We start from the raw sequence: 24,294 nt of genomic DNA on the forward strand, positions 1-24,294 counted from the left end.
GTGTTCCCAAGCTGAGGAGCTGGAATTCTTGCCAAGAACAAAGAAATGTTTCATTTTCATTGGCCCAGGATAATCTATTTGGAGCTCTGAGAACATTTTCTGGAAGGCTTATGACAGTATCTGACAGGCTTCTTTTAAGATAAATTCCATCCCAAGTGGTCCAGAGACCCCCAAGAAGACAGCCATGTGGCAGAAATGGCCTCTGATCCCACCATAGGATATGTTTGTATATAGAAGATGGATATGTGTCTTTCTCTGGAGAGGAAAGATGCTAGAGACAAAGCCTAGAACACGGATCCAAGGTAGACTACCCATTCCAACAATCCTGGCACTACTTCTTGATGACGGGCATTAGAGGTTCCTTAGACTGTCATCTTTTGAACCCTCAAGACTCAGAGGTCTAAAGCTCTGCCCTGAGAAGCCACAAATCCCATGCCAGGAAGACACATTCCTAAGACAACCAACTGACATAATACTTCCATACCAGACATGTGGGTCCATTGAACACTATTGGTCAGCTATCCCTACTGTATATGCTTACTACCTACTACTATGCTCACCTGATATGCTGATCCCCAAATATGCTCTCAATCTAACATTTTCATTACTTAATAAGCTTATCGCCTATTATGCTCACCATCTGATATGCTTTCCACCTGATATACTTACTTACCTGTGGTCAGTCTGGCCCACCATCTGAGACCCTAGCTGATGTGCCAGAGCCACCCTATGCTGACCTAAACTTGAGCCAGGCTCATTAATTAGAAATGCCTGTCTTTGCTCTGGATCCCCAATATTGTGGAAGGGGCACTTGAATTACAGTCAAAGGGATGCCAGTTTGACTTTCCAACTCCATAAAGCCATTTGTTATATTTCACTTAAGATGTCATGCAAAAGACTTTTTAGAGCCAGACACATGGTCTGTAATCCCTAGCACTGAAGAGGCAGAGACAACATAATTTTGAGGTCAAGGCCAGCCAGGGCTGTATAATAACTTCAAATCTAGCCCAAGTTACACAGTAGAACTCAGTCTCAAAATAAAACAACAAAATGAAGACTTCAAATCTCACTGAAGGGTGTTTGTCAGCTATGTATGGTTGGGAGGCAGAGCCAGGAAGGATTTCAGGGTACTCACCAGCCTGGGCTACTCAGAAAGATTGTGCCAAACACAACAAAACAGAATAGAAAAGTGTATTTGTCTATAGTGTATATTAACAAGGGGGAAATTAAATAAGTGGCAATTTAATAAAACTAGAAAAGTCAATCTCTAAGTTACCAAAGGTGATTAAATTGAATTTGCCTAAGAAAGGAGACTATCAGAGTTCGATGATTCAGGTATTGGTGGCACATGCCTTTAATTTCAGCACTCGGAAGGCAGAGGCAGGCAGATCTCTATGATTTTGAGGCCAACCTGGTCTACAGAGCTAGAGCCAGTTCCAGGACAGGCTCCAAAGCAATACAGAGAAATCCTATCACGAAAAACCAAAATAAATAAATAAATAAATAGTCCAGATATATGCTACTTAGAGAAAAACATGGATGAAATGATAGAGATTGAAAAGAAAAAATTTTCAGAAAGGAAGCTGGAAAGATGGGTCGATGTTTATGAGCACTGACTGCCCTTCCAGAGGACCCCAGTTCAAATTCCCAGCTCCCACATGGCAGCTCACAACCATCTGCAACTGTAGTTCCAGGGGATCTGATCCCCTCTTCTGACTTTTGTGGGTAATGCATTCATGTGGTACACAGACATACAAGTATGCAAAAACACCCATTCAGATAAAATAAAAATAAATAATTTACAAAAAGTTTTAATCAAGAAAAAATCAGAAAAGTGCCAGTGAGAAAACAGCAAGAAGGCTGGAGAGATGGCTCAGAGGTTAAGAGCACTGGCTGCTCTTCCAGAGGACTTGAGTTCAATTCTCAGCATCCACACGATGGCTCACAGTCATCTGTAATGGGATCTGGTCCCCTCTTCTGGCCTGCAGGCAAATATGCAGGCAGAATACTATATAAAATAAATCTTTAAGAAAAGAAAACAGCAAGAGCAGAGGTAAGGAGAAAGTTAAGGCTCAAAACATACTCCAAAAGGACAATATATATGACAGAAATACAACTAAAAACACACAATATTTATAAACTAACAGTACTAAATACATAGATGTCAAAAGCATAAAGTAGTAAGTCTGTAGGAATATAAACAGAACAAAATAAAATTTAGTTTTAGTGGGCTCATTCAATTCACACCTCTAGGAAGTAAATATATCTGGAGCTGTAGCAATAGTTCTGTCGGTAAAGTACCTGTCATGCAAGTGGAAGAACCTGGGTTCAGTTCCCAGCATCAACATAAAAGCAAAATGGCAATGTGTATCTGTAACCAACAAAGTCAGACAGATCCCCAGAACTCATTAACTAGCCAGTGTAGATGAATCCGTGAGCTGCAGGTTCAGCAAGAGACCCTATGTCAAAAGGGTGGAAAGCATTGGCCTTTGGTCTACAGATGAATGTATACATGCATATGTACACACAGGTGCATATGCACCTAGCACAGATACACTAGAAATAAGAACTACATACATTTAATTAGCAAAAGTTGCAAAATAGCCAGGGCTATACAAAGAAACCCTGTCTTGAAAACAAATAAACAAACAAAAATGATATAACTAATAATTTATGGTAAAAGCAAATGCATAGAGATTGTGTGAGAAAAAAAAATTTTTTTTGCTCAAATTCAGTTTCTCCTACCATAATCTCACATCACAAAACAGTTCTGTTACCAGATGTTTGGGGAGGTCCCATACCCACCAAGAAGCAATTCTGTAGCAGACACCATCTGGGCATCCTCTAATTCAATTCAGTTCTGACACTGTCTACCTGAAAGTCGGGTTAGACTCCACGGGCTAAGGGCTCAGTCCCACAAGACTGCACCAATGCCCCCTCCAGATGCCAACCACAAGCACTTCTGACTTGCCAGCTTTAAATCAGAGTTGCCACAGTCCCTTCCTCAGGTTTGATTAATATTCTAGAGTGTCTCACATAACTCAGTGAAACACGGTTACTAGTTTAATATAAAAGATGCCACAAGGGATATGGAGAGATGAATAGAAAAGGTCATGCAGGGATGGACATCCAAAAGACTTCATAAATTTGGCTTATCTCCAAGCCCTGTACTTTTGGGATTTCCAAGGAGACTTCATTACATATGCATAACTGATTAAAGTCCCAGCCATCAGCTATGAATTTAACCCCCCCCCCCCTTTCTGGAGCTTGGTGGGTAGAGCTCAAAGCCTCAGGACTCTAATCCTGCTCTGGTCTTTTCAGAGTTCAGCTCCCAATCAGAAACTTTCTCAGGGTGCAGTGAACTCATTGACATGCAAAAGAGCACATGACTTGGAAGATTGAGAAGGTTTTCAGAATTGTATGCCAGGAGGTGGGGTGGAAACAAATATACATTTCACAATATTATATATTCTTCACTTGAAAGACATTTTGCCTATATGAAACATTTATAACCATAAGCTAGGTACATGGACACAAAGACAATTAAAATTTTAAGGAAAAATCAAACAGAAAAATTTAAATATGGACTCTTAAATGTAGAAAATAAGGACCTTGCTTCGAGAAAACTCTTAGAGAGAAAAATCAAAAGGGAGATTACTCCCTAGAAAATAATGTAAAGGCGAATGCTTCACACTAAAATTGATACATGCATTGAAAGCAGTGCTTACCCTTCGATGTCATCATTATTTTAAGTAATCTGTACAAATTAAGTCTATATGACAATCTTACAAAATTAGAAAACTAATATAATTCAACGGAAATCAGAATACAATGTTTAGGGAAAAGATATGAAATGCTGGCAAGGTGGAGCATGTCTGTCATCCCAACACTTAGGAGGTAAAGGCTAGAGGCTCAAGAATGTGAGGGTTTTCCTCAGTTACACAGTGATTTTGAAGCTAGCCTGGGCTACAGGATATATTGTCTGAAAAGAAAGGGATGAAAATAACTGGAATAAGGAACACGTAAAAGAGATCACCCCCTATAGCTCAAAAGACAAATAAGTACAAAGGCTGGCACTTAGGGCTGAAGACACAATTGAGTGGGTAGAGCGCTTGTATAGCATGGACATTGCCTTGGTTCTATTTCCAGGACCACAGAATCAGGGTGCACTAGCACATACCTGTAACCTAAGCCTTCAGGGTGGAGGCAGGAGAATCAGAATTTCAAAGTCATCCTTGGTTACACAGTAAGTGTGAGGCCATCCTGGGCTACAGGAGACCCTGGATTTTTGCATATATATGTGCGTGTGTGCTCTGGAAAGATTCATAGGAGAGGATATTGGAATAGCCACTTAAAAACTTCTTTTGAGTTGGGTGGTGCTGGCACATGCCTTTAATTCCAGCACGCAGGAGGCAGAAACAAGTGGATCTCTGTGAGTTCAAGGCCAGACTGATCTACAGACTGAGTTCTAGGACAGCCAAGGCTATTCAAAGAAATTCTGTCTCGAAAAACCAACCAACCAACCAACAACAACAAAAGAAGCCTAACCAAACAACGGAAAAGAAAGAGGGAAGGAAAGAAAGAAAGGAGAGAGGGAAGGAAAGAAAGGAAGGAAGGAAGGAAGGGAGAAAGAAAGAAAGAAAGAAAGAAAGAAAGAAAGAAAGAAAGAAAGGAAGGAAGGAAGGAAGGAAGAAAGAAAGAAAGAAAGAGCTTTTGCTGAAATGCAGACTCCTGACTTGGGCCCACAAGGTAACTAAGAGCAGGATGAAAGCCTGGCACCTCTGCCTTCCTTCCTTTGCTACCTATCTCCCTAACCTGGAGTCAGATTCCTGCTTGAATTTGCATAGGTATGTTAATCCCTCAAAGCAGGTGTGTCTAAGCACCCACTGACACCTAACCTATTTCACTCTCTTTCAATACTAAAGATATAGAAATAAATTATTGATTTAAACCTGCAATCACCTCGGATCCCAGAAACAGCAAAGTCTTGTAGGGCTGTCCACACTGCCCTGCCCAGATGAGGGCAATTATCTATAACAGTGAGGATGTACTCTACAGAGATTATATCCTGAGAACTAAATTGGATGATGACTGTAACAACATCCTGGCCCAGCTTGCAGGATCTGCACTGAGACAAAGATGAGTATCATCAAGTCTCACGAGGACTGTTGAAGTATGTATGACTTTTATTCCTTGCTCAAATTCTTCCTCTGTTAAACCCAAATTCGTGCCTGTACCGTGAAGATGGACCTGGGCTCACTGGACCCCTTTAATCTGTTCTCCCTAATATTGCCACATTTGTTAAATGTCCTCCTGGGATGGATATTTATTGGGTATATATGAATATATATTGTGTATATATGGATATATATTGGGTATATAGAGTGGCAGCCCCTCATCTGCTGGGGCTTACACTCTAGTTTACAAGACTCCTCAAAAGCCAGCTCACGAAGAAAAAAAGAGTAAACAAGCAGAGTTTCACCAGAGGAGATTAAGACCATAATTCATCTAGAGATTTAGTAAACATTAAAAGAACTATGATGACAGTAAGAAGTAAATCTGTAAAATTTCAGAGGAAAGGATGTTTGCTTTGCAAAACTGAAGCTACCAAAATTGACAAATGGACCAATTAGCACAAAAACAGTTTTGAAAGGATATATCTATCTACCAATTAAAGGATGCTTAGAGACCACACTGGTTCTAGACTGAATGTCATCAGAGCTTGGTAGACAAATGAATTCGGGGCTACTTGCTCCTGCATCTCTCAAACTGAATGTCTACCAAAGAATCCAGAGATCTCATTTCCAGCGCCCATTTAAGTGCCTCACAATTGCCTGAAACTCCAGCTCCAGGGAATCTAGTGCTACTGGCTTCCACAGGCACATGCACACACATGCATACACTCTCTCTCACACACATGTGTACACATAAAAATAAAATAAATCTTTAAAATAAAGGCAACTATTTAAAATGGTCAGTTTGCTGGGAGGATGTGCTGCATGCCTTTAGTTCCAGCACTCAAGAGGCAGAAGCAGGCAGAGCTCTCTTAGTTTGAGGCCACCCTGAGCTATATAGAGTGAGTTCCAGGACAGCCAGGCCTGTTACACAGAGAAACCCTGTCTTAAAACAACAACCAAACAAAACAATAAAATAGGTCACTTAAGTAGTCAGATAAAAGCCTTAGAAGTTAGTAGGATTGGACCCCTCCATATAACCAACTGCTTATAAAAACAGAACTTCCCAGTTGGACGAACAGGACCTGACTTCCATCTCTAGCTTCAGGAAGAGTTGTGACATCTTGAATTGCCTAGAAGTTCATTAATTACTAATTACCTCAACTAGATCTGATGGGAGATGTCATTCTGTAAATATGTGTCTCTTATTTGTTAATGAATAAAGCACTGTTGTTCAATAGGAAAGCAAGATAGGCGGAACTAGGAGACAAGGAGGAGAGAGGAAGTGATAGGGAGGAGATCCAAGATGGAGGATAGAGAGAGAAACCAGCCCCTCTCTCCGGTAAGATAAGACCACATGGAAATACTTAGATTAATAGAAATGGGTTAATCATTAAGACAGAGCTAGCCTATAAGAAACTAGTAACTGGCCTACAGCATTCTATCAAATACAGAATCTCTGTGTGTTACTTGGGGCTGGTGTGGCAGTGGGACCAGACCAGCCAGCAGGAAAAACCTTACTGCTAACATGGATCCAAGATCCCTAAACCATGTAAGGTTATTATGTAGTAGGAGACTTTTTAATTTAAAGAAAGGAAAGGAGAGAGGAAGGGAGGGGGAAGAACAAATCATTGCCCCTTCCTCCAAGAGTCAAACCAAATGGGCCTGCCAATCACTTGGACAGTAGTGTCTCTGGCCAGTGTCCAATTCTCATTCTGTGATTATCTTCCTCCACAGAGGCCCTTTTGGCCACTGCCATTCTTATTCAATTATTCAGTAATAAACTGCACCTATCTACTACACTATGTTCTGTCTGCCTGGTCTGAATTCTTTCAATGGAAATGACAAGGACAGAGAAGTTAAGGAATCTAGAGTGACACCCCAGTAACAGAAGCAGATAAAACCATGTAAACTAAAATGTATTTAGTTTTCTGAAAACTTTATACAGTGTGTGTTTTGTTCATATTTATTTTCTCTCCCCAATCCCTTCTGGATTCACCCCCTTTCCTACCCACTTAACTTAGTGCCTGTCTTAGTTACGGTTTTGATTGCTGTGAAGAAACACCATGACGACGGTAACTCTTAAAACATTTCTGGCTTACAGTTTCAGAGGTTCACTCCATTATCATCATGGTGGGGAGCATGGCCGTGTGCAGGCAGACATGGTGCTGGAGCTGACAGTGCTACATCTTACAGGCAACAGGAAGAGAACTAAAAGTCACACTGAGGGAAGCTTGAGCAAAATTGACCTTAAAGCCTGCCCCCACAGTGACACACTTCCTTCAACAAGGCCAAGCATTCACACACATGAATCTGTGGGGGCCATTCCTATTCAAAACACCACAGTGTCTTTTTAAAAAGCTATCAAACCTATTTTTACTGCCCATATAGTCTTAGATGTGAGGCCTTCCACTGGAACATTTTTGACAGATTCTGTTGGTTTTTGTATTTTTTTAAAGACAGGATCTTGCATTCTGTATATCAGGTTGGTCTCTAATTCACATGGATCCGCCTGCCTCTGCCTTACAAGTGCTAGGATCAAAGGCCACACACAACTTTTGAATTGTTGTTTTTGTTTTTCAAGACAGGGTGTCTCTGTGTAATAGCCCTGGCTGTCCTGGAACTCATTTTGTAGATCAGGCTGGCCTTGAACTCACAGAGATCTACCTGCCTCTGCCTCCCGAGTGCTGGGATTAAAGATATGTACCTCCACTGCCTGGCTTGAGTTAAATTCATAACGCACACTGACATCATTATCATTTAATGTTAAGACAGTGGCTTTCAACACTGGGTATACATTAGAATATTTAGAAAACTTTTTAAATGTATAGATCTCCGGTTAACCATCTGAACCTAAGGACTTGTTGTCATTATAATTCTTAAAAATAGATTTCTGAGGTCAGAGGAAACTGGTTTGGTCAGGGTCTATTCTAATCAGAAACAGAGGAGGAATATATTGGGGATGGGTAGGAACAGAGAGGGTGGAGGGGAAGGGTTAGGAGAAGAGGAGGGAGGGGAAATAAATGAATTAATTTAAAAAATAGTAAATAAAACCATGACATCAATAAAAGGGAAACATTCAATAAAAATCTTTTGAATATAAACAAAATAAAAAAATCTTAGATTCCTGGTTCATACTAATGTGCACCCTAGGTAAGAGGTGTATTCTTTATAGATTTCAGCAAATGCAGCATAAAAAGAAAATAAAACAGCAGGAATCATCACTGTTGCCTGATTAAAAAAAAAAATGCACGCCATCCAGACATGTTGGGATTTCAAACTAACAATGAATTCTGTCCAGCATATGTCTCAAATATAAAATAGGGTAGGTCACACCTATAATGCCAGCATTTGGAAGACTGAGGCAGGAAGATTGACAGACTTCAAGTTAGAGACCACCCTGGGCTATGTAGTAAGACTTTGTCTCCAAACATAAAACAAAACAAAGCAAAAAGCACATACTTTCATTAAAAAAAAAAAAAACTTTTCATTGTTTACATGAAATTCAGTTTCCTGATCATTATTTGTTTTTACTAAATGTGACAACCTAAAATAAGAAGTATAAATTATTTCTACTGATGTTGTAACTCATTAGGTTGAAAATGCATGCAATACTAGAATTAATAGCAGTATTTTTTTTAAGGAGACTAGATACCAGATAAAACAACAAACAGCCTTTTTCCTCTTTTACTCTAACTGTACGTACCTATAAATGCAAAAGGAACTGAAAAAATACCCATTAAAATAGTGAGAAAATATAAATGTTTAGGGATATATTTAATAGAAGAAATAAATATAAGACAGAAAAAGGAAACAATATATGAACAAATGATAGGTATATTTATCAAAAAACAAAATTTTCTTAATGTAAAATATAAATTTATTCTATTATAATTAGAATCTTTTGGAGGCTTTTGTTTTAGTTTTGGAGTTCCATGCTGGACTGGAATTCATTGTGTAGTCCAGGTAACATTCAAACTAGTCACAATTCTTTTGCATTTACAAGCATGAACAATCATGCCCAGCTCAATAGCATTATGGGGTTTGTTTGTTTGTTTTAATTTCATAAAGTTATGTTAAACTTCCAGTAGAGAAATCAATGTCTGGATATAGCTAAGAAAGCTGGAAAGTAGACAGCAGAATGATTCTTGTATTATTAGAGATCATAGTAGTATATCCACCCACTAAATATAATAATAGTATGAAAATGATCAAAAATTATTTAGAAATTAGTTTATGACAACTACAAATGTGGACTGGTCAATAAATGAGGCTGGCATGGCAGGGCACCTATATATAATAATACAAAAATAAACCATAGTACTGGGGGCAGGCAGCTAGATCAGGGGTAGAGTATTTGACTGGCTCAAGGCCTGAGTCCACTCCCCCAGTACTGGAAAAGGGGGAAACCATAAAAATATAGAAATAAAGTACATATAGAGTAAAAATAAATCATTGTACTATAAAGACTTAAATCTAAAAATGAAGATCATGTGAGAACATTCCAGACAATATTTTTATATAGCCAAAATTAATGCGAAGAAGGTTAATAGAGAAATAGTAGACATGGCAATAAGTTTCAATTAAAACAACTAATGTGTTAACTCTTTTCAGTTAGTGTCTCACTAGCTCAAGCTAACCAGGAGCTTGCAGCCCTCCTGCCTCAGCCCCCAGAATGCTGGGATTACAGGTATGTGTCACCATTCCCAGCTAGGATTAATTTACAAATTGATGAGAAAAAAAGATGTTTAAACCAAAAGAAAAGATAACCAAAACATGAAGAAACAATTTAAATCTAAGCACATGAATATGCTCAAATTCTCCAGCCCTCCAAGGAATATAAGAACCTGGAAATATATCATTTTGTAGCTATCAGGCTCACAACACATGGAAAGAGCTGTAACAGCTGCTGTTAGTAGAGATGAGGGAAAAGGGATTTCCATACATTGTTGATGATAATGCTATCACCGTGGGTTTGTATTGTTCTTTTAATATACACTCAAGCAACAGCTCTAAATTTTTAAAGACTATTGCTGCACTGAGACAAATGCACAGCTCACCAGAACATAGCTTAATTAATTTCCACATACAAAGAGCACACAGATGAAGAACCAGATTACTAGTTCCCCAGAATCATCCTCACCCTTGCTTCTATTTATCTCCTATCTCCCCAAGGGTAGCCAATTTGATCTCTGGTAATCTAACACACTTCTTATTTGATCAATTTTCTCATTGCTATGATAAAATGCCTAAAAAATTCAGCCTAAATTCATTTCGACTCACAGTTTGAGGGTATAGTTCATCATAGCAAGGAAGTCTTGGAGACAGGAACATACAGTAGCTTGCTGGTAACATCACATCTTCATTTAGGAAACAGAAAGTGATGAATGCTTGCATCTTTCTCCTTTTTATGCAGTCAAGGACCCAATCATAGGGAATGGTGTCACCTATGGTTAGGGGTAGGTCTTCCCATTCCAATTAACATAATTTAAATAACCCCTCATTGATGTGTCAAAGACTTGTCTTCAAGGTAATTCTAGATGCTGTCAAGTTGGCAATCAATACAAAACTTCAAAGGCTCATCCCTTGCCAGCTTGATACTCAAACGTATCACTTTTCAGCCATCACTTTCTACTTCATGTCTTCATGGCCACCTTATAATGCATAATGCATTCAGTCTCACTTCAAAATTACCATAGTATCAAACAGTTCCAACACTATTCAAGAGTGTTAACTGTAGACTCTCTTCTGAGGCTTAGGCAGCCTTTTAACTGTGAACTCCTTTTACATATTCCCAGAATACAATGGCACAGAGGAAACATTCCCATTCCACACGGGAGGAAATGTGGATGTAGTGTGGAAAGATCAAACCCAAAACAAGATAGAAACTGAGAAGGGAAAATACCAAATCTTGCAGATCCATGTTAAAAATCTGGGGTGCTAATGGAATAGGGCTCCAAAAGGATTAAGCAGCTCCACCCCTCCAGCTCTGCTATCTGTAGCATATATAGCCTTTCTCGTGGATTAGCTCTACTCCACAGCTGAAGTTTTCCTTGGCAGATGTCCCATGACCCTGGCATCTCCAACATTCTGGACTCTTCATTTCAATTCCAGCTTTATCTATCCAGCTCTATGCAATGGGCTCTCGGGACCTTTTTTTTTTTCGTTCAGAGAATCTGACCCTGTTGGGCATTCTCTGGCCTCAGCAGCCTTCTTGAACTTTGGCACAACCTTAAGAAGCCCATCATACCTATAAAACTGAATCTGCAGTTATTTTGAAGTAAGGAATTAGTTCAGCATCATTTTCAGTTCACAGTCTCTCAAATGGATTTGCATTCTCATAGCCCATAGCCCTCAGTTTCTGGGGTCTTGCCCTCAGGGCACCTGTGCTATTGCCCACAACTTTAAACCCCTTTCCTCATAGAATTTCATCTGTCTCTCTGTCTGTCTCTTTCTCCCGTGTGTGTGTGTGTGTGTGTGTGTGTGTGTGTGTGTGTGTATGTGTGTGCGCGCGCGTGTCCATTTTCTCCTCTCTCCTTTTTTTTTCTTTCTCCCTAAAACCTCATGAGCTGGGCCTCCAGTGTCTGTTTCTTTCAGCATTCTTCTATTTAGATTCCAACCAGAATGGACTATTGATCTCTGCTCTTAGAAAAACTCTTAGAGCACAAAGTTCCAAATTCTTGAACAGTCCTCCTGGAACCCAGTTCCAATAGCTTAAGCAGTACATGGTCAGAATTATCATAGCAATGACCTCACCCTCTGTACCAAGTTTCTGTATAAGTTAACTTTCTCATGGTTATGATAAAATACCTGACAAAAATCAACTTAAGAATTGATTCTTTTGACTCACAATTTGAAGATACAGTTCATCACGACAAGGAAGCCATAATGTCAGAAACATAAGGTATCTAGCTTATCACGTGACATCTACAGTTGGGAAGCAGAGAGTGATGAATGCTTATGCTCTGCTTCTCCTTTTGATGCAGTCCAGGACACCAGCCCAGGGAATGGTGCTGCCCACAGTTAAGGCGAGTCTTTCTCCCTCAATTAACCTAGTATAGATGATTCTTCTCAGAAATTTGTTTCCAAGGTAATTCTAGATCCTGTCAAGTTTATTATCAATATACAAGCAGCCCATTAATCAAAGCAGAGTGACTGAATTAAAGGTAGTCCTCCACAACACAGAATATTTTATAGTTGTTGAAAAGAATAAGTTAAGGAACAAAAATGTTCATGGCAGGACTGTCTGTAATAACTCCAAGGTCTACCAGTAGATGAATTCTGATATATTCACATGATGAGGTATTATACAGCCATCAGATGGGATAACTAAATGCAAGTGCATTATTAATGCTATAAATAGTGTTATATTATAGAATACTATTGTTTGGTTTCTTTTCTATAGAATCCGAAAGAAAAAGAGGCTAAAGAAGTTCATGTGGTTAAAGTGAGGATGATGGGGTACCTTTAGGAGGAGGCATAGGTGGGAGGGACACTGGGGCATTGGTAACATTCTATTTTGTTTTCAAATTGTTTTCATATTCATTGTATATGTGTTTGTGCATATGTGTGTGAGTGCACACATGCCATGTTCATGTGAAGGTCAGAGAACAATTTGGAGAGTAAGGTCTTTCCTGCCACCATGTAGGTTCCAGGGACCAAACTCATGTCACCAGGCTTGGTGGCAAGTCCCCTTATTTTCTTAGCCATCTTGATACCACAATAGACTGTTTCTTGATTGGGTGCCGGTTGCATGTAGGAATTCATTAAACAGTATACTGATGATTTGTACATTTGTCTTGGTCCATTTTCTGTTGCCTAGAACAAAATTCCTGAAACTGGATAATTTACAAACAAAAGAAATATATTTAGGACATGATTTTGTAGGCTGGGATGTTCTAGAGCATGGCTTTGGAGTCTTTTTACTACACAGGCCTTCTTACTACAGCATAACACAACACGGCAGGAAACATCACATGGCAGAGAAGACCTGTACTAGTTGAGGTATCTCTCCTCTTATAAATTCACTAATGCCATCATGGAGCCTTCACTCTGATGGCCTTTTCTAATTCTACTTACTCACCAGAAGCCCTTTCTCTAAAAATCATTAGCATATGAATGTCGAGATTAAGTTTTCAACACATTACCTTGGGGGTGGCACATTCAAATATATCACCATTCAAATGATAAAAGAGCAGGAAGTGTAACAGCTCCCTGGACCTTTGGCACCAGTAAAAGCAGAATGCAAAAAAAAAAAAAAAAAAAAAAAAAAAAGTGATTATCTAATTCTGTTTTCAATGCAGTACAAAATAAGAACTCTGCAATTGTCTTAAAGTGCATATGAATATACATATATATGAGGATATAAGTGGTTCTATACAGATTTGTATGCAGGGAGTAGGAATATGGAAAGTCTTATAGTGGGTGAATATGATTTCTGTGTGTGAGGAAGAATGGATGAAGGCCATGTTAATGCTGGGGAAGGAAAAGTGCTAAGAAAAAAAGGTGTGGCCTTCCTTTTAATGATATATGCAATATGATACCATTTATGTAAAAATTGTCATAGAAATTCAGAAGTCCTACCATGGTTTTAAAATTGTGGTCCAATAAATGATACATGACATAATTCAAATACATGGCATATTATGAACATTTAATCACTGGATAAAAAACCAAAGTCTAAAGATTATTAAAAAATACTAAGGATGCCATATATCATCACACCACAGAACACAAAAACCCTATTTATCACTGCTAGCAATATAGCAACTCAGACAACATGAAAATCCTTTTACTATAATCACCTAGATATACCAAGTAAAATCTTGCATGATTATTTTAAATGTACAATGAGGCTCACAAATTATAAAAGCCAACCCCTAGGTGCCAGAAACAATGGGGAAAAAGAAAAAGCAGAAGAGTGAATGCTTGAGATAACAGGGGGTATTTGTCTCCAGAACCTAGGGGTTTGGGATTTAATACCTCTACATAGGCACAGAAAATGAGGCTTTGGGCTCTAGGGGGTAGAGAATTAAACTGAGAACTTCACATAAAGCCAAGACCCTCAAAGAACTATTTTATTTATGGAAGATTTAAAAACAAGAGAGACCACAGGGCAACTGGGCTTTGGATGGAAAAATAATAAAAGCTCTCTGAGAATTTAAAACCACAGGACTACAATTCACACTGCTTTCACTCTACCCACATAATTCAGAGACTCCAAACTAAAAAGTTACATAAGAACAGTTCCTTAAGCACTGATACTCCTGGGAACAAGTCATACAAAGACATGGAAGAAAAGCTCCCACATCCCAAATATCATGAACTATTCCACATATACAAACCTATGCAACAGCAACAAAGTGCCACTAATGATGAGATCACAATAAAAAATTACAAAGCCCACAAGTGAACAATCCAGATTGATCAAGTGTCTGTACATAGTACAAACACATAAATAGTTTCTCCCCCACAAATACATACCGATCATACAAGAAATACTTAAAGTAACCAAAGAATAGAAAATAATCAAACTCTAAAAATAGAACTCTGTGACAGAGGAAGATTAAAAAAATAAATAGAATAATAACAATAGCAGAAACTCACATAGTATTTCTTGGCATAAATAATTTTTATTTCTGAGATTATAATTACATTATTTCCCCCTTCTCTATTTTCTCTCCAAACTTTCTCCCCCTCAGCATAAATCTCTTATGTAATTATAGAAATGACATAAATTTTTCATTAAAATAGGTGAACAAATTCTGAAATGTGGAACATGTCATGTTTATGAGCAGGGAGAGTCACTACAGTAAAGGCTAATTTATAAATGATGCAATTCCAATCAAAATAGAATAGCTAATTTCACAAATTCAATAAGCTGATTCTAAAGTGTTTACAGAGGGCAGAAGAATGCCCCCCCCAAAATCAAAGAATTCAGGTGAGGGGAGGGTTCACACTACCAGAAATTTAAAAAATATATAAACCTATAGTATTTAATAATGAAGCATTTGTGAAAATATAGCTCCAGAGATCAGTGGATGGTAACAAGGAGCCTAAAATCAGAGCCATATGCATGTAGGAGCTTACTATATGACAGAGGTGTCATTATAAATTAGTAAAAACAAATAAATTATTCAATAAATACCCTTAAATCACTCACAGTGAGTTAAGCAGATAAATGCTCTTGAAAAACAAAATTAAAAAAAGAAGAACATCTTTGGAGAACCCATTTGATTCTCATTATTCATAGTATTTATAGTATTTTTGATCTATATATTCTAAGTGAACACTAGATTAGCAAATACTGGAAGAATGCTTCTTGGGGAAATATAGGGTTGGGTTCTTGCCAGGCTTTGGCCACAATTTCTATCAACTAATCAATATATACCAGTTTTACAAGTATTTCTCTTTAAACAGAATTCATTTACTACATATTGTCAGTTCATTAACACTACACTCATGCCAACAGTAACATCATACATGCTTGAATTAGTTTTATTTAACACATGTATTTTCTCCATAAGGTACCTGCCGCACAGCTTTCTTACAATTAAGAAATATTAGGGAACACTTCACCATTAAGTTTGGGAGCCATTTTCAATAGCAAACTAACAAAACACACACATACATGAAAAGCATGATGCATAAGTTTATCTCTAGAAAAGACATTTGGTTATTATCTGAAAGCTTAGACAAAAAGGCAAAATGTCACCTTGTTTGACCTCAACTGGGATCATTCATTTGACCTATTTCTTTCACCACCTTTGTACATGATGATTGCACATATTAATTTCAGAATACAAATAAGTTTTAGTGAGCAGGTAAATATGAGATCTGAGCAAGAGGATCAACACCTATATAGTTTTTCTAGGGTTCCAGAAAAATGTCTGGAAATAAATAACCAAATGATATTCACAAAATAACAAAAAAAATATAGTCATCAGAGACTGCCTGAAGGTTTAGACATTTCTCAAACCCTGCATTATCAGTCAGTTTTAAAATGAGAGAGAGGAATAGAAGACAGAAGAGAGAGACAGAGAGAGAGAGAGAGAGAGAGAGAGAGAGAGAGAGAGAGAGAACATAAAAGAGGGAGCCTAAATTGGTTTGAAGAGAAAACTGAACCTAAAGAAAGGTAAAGAAAGGTCTAGAGACCTACAAGACTGCCGCCAACTAACAATTTGAGCAACCATGGAAAGGCTACCATAAATGTCCTTCCCGGATAGTGAGATCAACAACTAACTTATCCACCGTCATGGAGCCCTCATCTAGTACCTGTTGGAAACAGAAGCAAACACCCATACCTAAACATTGAGTCAAACTAGAATCCAGATGGAGAGGGAGAGGACAAGACCAGGTTGTAGAAACACATAGAGACAGCTGACATGATCAAGGAGGAGCTAACAGACCCCCAGACTGATAGCTGGGAATCCAGCATGGGACTGACTCAGGCCCCCCTGAATATGGGTCTCAGCCAGAAGGACTGAGCAGTCTAAGGGACCTCAGACAGTGGAACCAGGATGTATTCCTGGTGCACAAAAGGACCTTGCAGACACATCCCCCATGGATGGATACTGCCTTAACCTAGAGACAGGAGAGAAGACCTAGTCCCCACTTCAAATGACTTGACATATCTACATGACCCCACCTGGATGGCATTGCCCTACATGTGGAATTGGGGTAGGGTGGTTAGGGTGCATGTGAAGGGGCAGAGAGGGTAAGAGGGAAAGAGGGAGGGAGGGAGAGTGAACTGGGATCGACATGTAAAATAATAAATAAATAAATAAATAATAAATAAATAAATGAATAAATAAATGAATAAATAAATAAAATGAGAGAGAGGAAAGGAGTTTTGTATACATAGGTTGAAGACCTCAGGTTTTTCATAGCTGCCGCCCAGCCCATTATGGATGGCATAATTCCCTAGACAGAGGACTCTGAGCTACATGAGTCAGGAGAAAGCTACATGAAAACCAGTACATGCAAACAAGGCTGTGTATATTCACTCTTGCTCTTGATTTGTGATGTGACTAGGTGTTTGACTTCCTGTCTTGACTTCCCTGAAAAGATGGACTGGAACCTGGAATTGTAAGCCAAATAAACACTTTCCTCCACTCTGATGCTTTCAGCCAGGGTATTTTATCTCAGTAACCAAAATGTTTTTATGTTGCAGTTATTTCTGTTCTTGTTAAAATTTAGCATAAAGTTACTGGATTCTTGTGAACTTATTTTTAAAGTTTTATGGTAAATCTGAAGGCACTATTCCCTTTTAGTCTCCATTAATATGGCTTGATTTTTAGTTTTTTTTTTTCAGTACTGGGGCTCAAACTTAGGGCTTTGTGCATATTTATTTTTAATTTAATGGCATTAGAATTAGATGTTTCTCATTGATTGGTAATTGTGGTCTGTTTTGTGGTCAGTTTTCATAAATGTTCCTGTGTACTTAAAATATGTATTCTTTAGAGTTGACTTAAAACTCATGCTTCAAAAGTTGACTTGCATTCCATAAATGTTTGCACATGCATATGCATATGCACACACACACACACACACACACACACACATATATATATATTTATATTCATTCACATGATACATCAGGTTAATTAGTTATGCTGCCCAATCTACCATACATTTGTTTTGTATTTTCATAACAAATTATTGACAAAGGTATATCACAAAGCTTGCTCTATCAGTCTAACCCAGCACTTACACAAATTTCTGTATTAATTTTAAAGCTTTGTTAATAGATGCACCTACTTCTAAAATTATTTTTCTTCCTGGTAAATTATTCCTTCTAGGATTTAGCAATGCTCTGTTTTAAGTCTTCAATAATATTCTTTGTATTATAAACTGAAGTTCCCCAAGGGGAAGGGGAAAAAGAGCTTTAACACACCTCTGGTAAAGATTATACAAGGCCAAATGACTTAATTTTGTGATTGTGGAAAATTAAAATGTTTCAACCCAAGTCAGATTATTTTGGGCTATTTTTAGTCCATTTAAAAGCCATTCATTGCACATTCCTAAGTTTGAAAGAATGCCATGGATTTGAGAGAGAGCAGGGGATGGGGCGTACATGGGAGTGGTTGTAGTAGAAAGGGAAGGGGATACAGGATATAATTACATTGTAATTTAAAAATAAAGAATGAAAAAAAAACTTTAGATGTATTCTTAACAAGCCACACTAGCTTCCATCAATCCACTCTAGCAGTGTTATCAACACTGTGAGGCCTATGATGAAAATTTCCACACTTAGCTGTAAACCTCATACCTGATATCAATGTATTAATGTGTTTTGATGTTGGATTTTCTTTTTTGTCATTGTAGAACTTTATGAAACTGTTGCCATGTTAGAACATAGAACTGGAGGTAATATAGGTTTCTTGGCATGGCCATATATATTTAAATAAATTACCACTCATTCTTTGAGGTGTAAGTTGCATTATTACATTGACAGCATTAAAACCTACCTTGTCTGATGCTAGTATTACCATGATTTAAATTATACTGTTTTCCTGCCCCTGAGGATTTCTTTCACTTTTGTACAAGTTTGGATATTCATTTCAAAAGATATATGTTACAGTTCATCCATTATTTCTAATATATGTAGCAGGCAGGCTTGTGTCATCTGGATTGTTTCTCGATCTTGAAGTTCTAAAGCTTTAAAAATAATGAAACATAGCCTTGCCCTTAGACAGAAATCAATTGTTTGATATGCAATTAGAACAGCAGAATAACTTGTATAGTGTACATAACCAAAGCCCCGTCTTATCTGTCAGGTTGTCAGACCATATTAATTATAGGGCTTAAGCTGAACATACTTTTTATTTCCAACAAACATGGAAAAATAGTTCTATTGTTGTTCTCACAGTCTCTCTCACGGTTCTGATATAGCCCTCATCCCTGAAGGTGGTCCCCTACCATCTGAAGATCACTGGATATAGAATCTCCAAAAGCTATTACAGTTTGATTATGGAAAGTTTTTATTTCAATAATAATTTAGAATTCCTTTTATCCTCATCCACTCACAGATATTACACCTAATGGTCTCCTCTCCTGCTCTGTGGGTTCCTTTCAGTATGCTTCCAAATTGTCCTGCTTAGATATCATCTGAGATCAGCACCATGCTCAAACCCAGTTTATCACTGGCAGTGTGTGGATTCTAACACTGGGAGTATATTTCATCAACTGATATTTAGCCTAGTTTTAGCAATAATGGTTTGCTAAGGACTGCCAACAACACTATGTGTCTGTTTGTGGTGTGAATTAGGGTCTACTTTTCTCTACTACTATGGATTTCAAGGGCCCTGGTTAAGACTGGGTCAGCTGTTTTAAGGAGACAGGGAGAAGTTTCTGTTCATCTTAATTAGAGCTTTTCTCTGGCTTCTCATATTTATGTACTACATAGAAAGCCTTTAAAAACTCATTAAAGTCTATGCTTCCATCTTTGTTGAAGTCCATTGTGCAGGCAAGCTCATCAATTTGGGAATCATCAATGTGAACATTGTAGTGAGTATTGAAAAGTTTCCACATGGTCCGGAATTCATCCATGGAGATCAGACCTAAAAGGAAACAGGAGGAGGTTAAGTGCTTAATGTTAAGACCTCCCTGAAAGAGTAGGGGATAAGCCACACTGATTGAACAGCCCTAAATACAAGTTCACTAATATGCCTAAGAATCAAAACACAGAAGGAAACAGAAGAAAAAAAATCATTCATGTAAGAAACAGTGTATCACTTGCAACTACCAAGGATTCTGGGAATAAATAATGCCAAAAAGAGTACCAGGTGAAGGAATAGTGAGTGGATGTGAACAAAAGTGTTATAGAAATTATAAGAACTAAAATCCATAGGTGCAGGGCTCAGAGAAGGATGACAGAAGAGAGAGCAACATTAAAGCAGGAGAAAATACCCCACTAAGATGGTGAGAGTGTGTGTGTGTGTGTGTGTGTGTGTGTGTGCGCGCGCGCGTGCGCGCGCGCGCACGCAGCCCAAGCCATACTGCATAAGCTGAGGTCAGAGGAAAACTTGAGAGGGTCAGTTCTTCCTTCTACCCTCCTACCATATGAGTCTTAGGGATTGAATTCAGATCATCATGGTTAGCAGTGAGCACTGCACCTTTGCCCAATGACTCATATCATAAACCCACTGTTGCTGTTTTTATACGCAATAATCTACTTTCATAGATCACTGTTTGTAACAGGATAAATAAAAGGACCCAGATACAGATATTGGGGGGGTCAAATTTCAAGCTGAAGAACAGAAAAGCAACAGACGTAGTGGGCTAGCTCAGGCTGAATGGGCTGATCCTGCTGACTCTCCTCAGCATGACTGGAGAATTTCTTCCTATCTTCAGTATGGCTGGGGAATGAATGCCTGATACTGAGACCTAGTTCCTGTTTTACATACCTCACTAATGCTGGGATTAAAGGCATGCGACCTCAGGTGCTGAGATCATCTTTGCATGAGTTGTTTCTCTTTAGGACTGGATAAATCTTGTGTAGATATGGATAGCATTGAACTCACAGAGATCCATCTACCTCTTAATCCTGAGTCCTAGGATGAAAGGTGTGTGCCACCACCTCCTAGCTTCTGGCTGCTGGGATTAAAGGTGTGTATCACCACTGCCTGATCTCTATAGCTTGAGGCCGACTTTGCTTTTCTGAATCCTCAGGTAAGGTTTAATAAATCATAAATAATACATCACCACAATGAATGATACTTTTTCACACTCAGATGTCTCAGAAGAGAGGTTGGGTGGTGGCAGGGTGCTGAGGATGGCACCCAGAGCCTCATACACAATAGGCAATCTCTAAAACTGAACTATATTCCCAGCCCTGCATTTTTAAGTTAGAAAATCAGTAATTATTTATCAAAGCTAAATCAAAACCAAGTGTTAAATCGCTTAAGTAAAATCAGAATTCTTTTTCATATTAACTAAGCCTTGTGGCTAAGATCCCGTGGAAGTGAGCTATCTTTATCATCTTTGCTGTTGTTTTATATAAAGGGGCTATTCCTGTAAGACAAACAACTATAACAGCTTCTGTAGAATTTGTGGTCAAACTAAATTACTAATAATAGTAAACATTACCTTTTTTTTCTCTTTACATTCCCCCAACTTTGGATGAAGAATGAAATCGATGAAAACTGACTCTTGAGTTCAAAGCAACAAACTAGCCTTTCCTTTGCATTAAATATCATGAACCAATCAACAGTCAGTATTACCCCTGAACCAATCAATGCTCACTTACCTGAGTGATCAGTGTCGATGACATTAAATATGATTTTCAGGTCAGATCGGTATCTGTACAGAGTTTCAATTAGACTAGATTTTATCTAGAATAAAGATTTTCTAGGTGTTAAAACACCAAGGAGTAACAATACAGATTAATTTCACCAAATGTAACAAATACAAAATAACCTTGAAAATTCTTTTTTCCTTTCTTTTTATCTTTTTATGGTGCTGAGGGGTAAAGCCAGGGCCTTGTATGCTTGCTGGGCAAGTGCTTTACTGCTGAACTAGGTCTTAAGTACACCAATTCATATCTAAGAAAGAAAGCCATCCCTTGGCCTAACCATTTTGAGTAAGATTAAAGAGTTGCTCATGTGTTTTACAGGGGCAAAGAGTCAATACAGAAAGGTCTACAGGGATTGTTCCATTTCACCTTCCATGATCTTAAAGAATAGGGACAGAAAACAAAGAGATAAAGCAATTTCCCCAGAGGTAACATAGCTACTGAGTGATATTTGGAACTTAGTCCCTCTGTGCTAAGGCCCTTGATCTGAGTCACCATGGTAAACTGTCTCTATCATCTAAGGCCTTCTTCCTATAGATATTTTCCAATCTAGTCTACATGATTCTCTCTGTTCTTCTCATCTTTCCTGAAAACGATCACCCAAGTCTTAGTTCCCATCAGCTCAGTGTTATAACTAATTACTAATGAATTGTTAACTAGTTAGATGGGATATGTCCTTGTGGTATTGCCATTTTAATAAAATTTTATTTATTTTTCTTATTTTACATATCTATCCCAGTTCCCTCTCCCTCCCTCCCACTCTCCCATCCCCCCAACCACCCTCCCATCCCATCCCCCCCACTACACAGGTAGGGTGATGCCTTCCAGGAGTGGTCAAAATCTGTCAAGTCATTTGAAATAGGGAGTAGGCCCTCCCTCCTACCTCTAGGTTAAGGGAGTATCCCTCCATGGAGAATGTGCTCCCAAAGTCCTTTTGTGCACCAGGGATACATCCTGGTTCAACTGTCAGAGGTCCCTTAGACTGCTCGGGCTTTCTATCTGAGACCCATGTTCAGGGGTTCTGAATCAGTCCAGTGCTAGATTCCTAGCTATCAGTCTGGGGGCCCATTAGCTCCTCCTTGTTCAGGTCAGCTGTCTCTGTGGGTTTCTGCAGCCTGGTCTTGTCTTCCCTCTCTGCATCTGGATTCCAGTTTGGCTCGGTGTTTAGCTGTGGGTGTCTGCTTCTGTTTCCATCAGCTGCTAGATGAGGGCTCTATGATGGTGGATAAGTTAGTCACCAATCTCATTATCAGGGAAGGGCATTCATGGTAGACTTTCCACTGTTGCTCAGATTGTTAGTTGGGTTCAGTCTTGTAGGTCTCTGGACATTTCTCTAGAGTCTCTTCAAATCTGTAATGGCTCCCTCTTTTATGGTATCTTTTAATACTTTAAGGCACATTCTAAGGCATGTCAGCAAGTCTGTACATGTATGTTGAGTATTTCAATGGTATTTTTTATGAGAGAATGTTATGTTTTATCTGCCCTTTTATTGGACAGCACTTGAACATAACAATGTCAGATTTGACATAGATTTGCTTACAAAGCTTTTGCTTTTTTTTTTTTTTGTCTGTTTTAAAGAGAATGCACATGTTTTCCCACCTCCTCACCATATTCCTTGGAGATTCCTTTTTGGCTTTTTCCTTAAGACTGAACTTCCCATTTATTAGATAATTTCACTCCCAGCTTTTGAAAGCACTAAGTTGCTTAGAGGTTCCCCAAGGGGTGTTTTGAGTGAACCTGATTTTTAGCTGGAATATGTCACTCACCTCTTTCAAAGGCTTTTCAATGTGGATATCATCGAAGCTGGACATGTAGTCAACATTTCCATCATGGTCTATGTTTACTAGGTGTGAACTCAGAGATCTCCATGGTAAGTTCAGCCCCAAAATGCTCTCCATAGAAAAAGCCCACTGGGCCAATGAAATCCTTCCTAACAGCAACAACAAAGGCCCACGTTTGGTGTATAATTTAACAAAATAACCAGCACTTGGGAGGCAGATGCAGGTGGATCTCTGTGAGTTGGAGGCCAGCCTGGTCTGCAGAGCAAGTTCCAGGACAGGCTCCAAAGCAATACAGAGAAACCCTGTCTTGAAAAACAAAACAAAACAAAACAAAAAAAAAAAAAAAAAGAGAGAAGGAAAAAAGAAAGATCTTTTTCTCTTTATCTAATCCACAAAGTAAGGTATTACAGAAGATTTAAAACATAGAAGAATCATTTTTAACATTTTAGCATATCATTCACCTATTTTTTTTAAACTATTGGTTTTGGTTTAATATTATATTGTAATTTGTCAAACCACAGATCTTTTTTCTGATTATTGAAGATATATATTCATTTTAAGCAACTCTTTGTTGAGATCAAACTTAGTTTCCACAATAGGCAAGTACTCTACCACCAAGCTATATTGCCAAACCCTGGCTTTTGAAACAGTCTCAATAATGTAACTCAGGCTAGCCTTGAATTCACTATATAGCCCAGGCTGACCTCAGACTTATAATCTTCCTCATATCCTTTCTGACAGGTATGATTCACCATGTCTAGCATTTAAGTGATTGTGAATAAACAGTTTTATTATTTCTAGTCTTTTTGCTAAGCATATACATTTTTGCACACAAATACATATAGTTTCTTTCATTTTTAGACTTATTTTATGTGTATAAATGTTTTGCCAGCATGTATGTCTGAGCACCATATGTGTACAGTGCTCATAACTTGAATACAATATGTAGCTGAAGCTGTCCTTGAATTCTTCTTCTTCCTGCCTAAGCCTCCCCCATGCTAGAATTATAGGCAGGAGCCACCACATTCAACATTCATTCTTCATT

General features: G+C 38.4%; 1 protein-coding gene across 1 annotated transcript in view; it reads right to left on the bottom strand.

Annotated features, from left to right (window-relative positions):
* Window positions 1-19,138: 19,138 nt before the first annotated feature.
* The window catches only part of Ppef1 (protein phosphatase with EF-hand domain 1), a 74,784-nt gene continuing 69,628 nt past the window's right edge, over window positions 19,139-24,294 (bottom strand). Inside the window, exons 14-16 of the mRNA XM_051178899.1 lie at window positions 23,235-23,398; window positions 21,424-21,508; window positions 19,139-19,735 (exon numbers count right to left, since the gene is read on the bottom strand). Coding sequence (XP_051034856.1) covers window positions 19,536-19,735; window positions 21,424-21,508; window positions 23,235-23,398 — 449 coding nt within the window. The 3' untranslated portion in view covers window positions 19,139-19,535. The remainder of the gene's footprint in view (window positions 19,736-21,423; window positions 21,509-23,234; window positions 23,399-24,294) is intronic.

Source organism: Phodopus roborovskii, unplaced genomic scaffold (genome assembly GCF_943737965.1).
Source record: "Phodopus roborovskii unplaced genomic scaffold, PHOROB, whole genome shotgun sequence".
Taxonomy (NCBI): domain Eukaryota; kingdom Metazoa; phylum Chordata; class Mammalia; order Rodentia; family Cricetidae; genus Phodopus; species Phodopus roborovskii.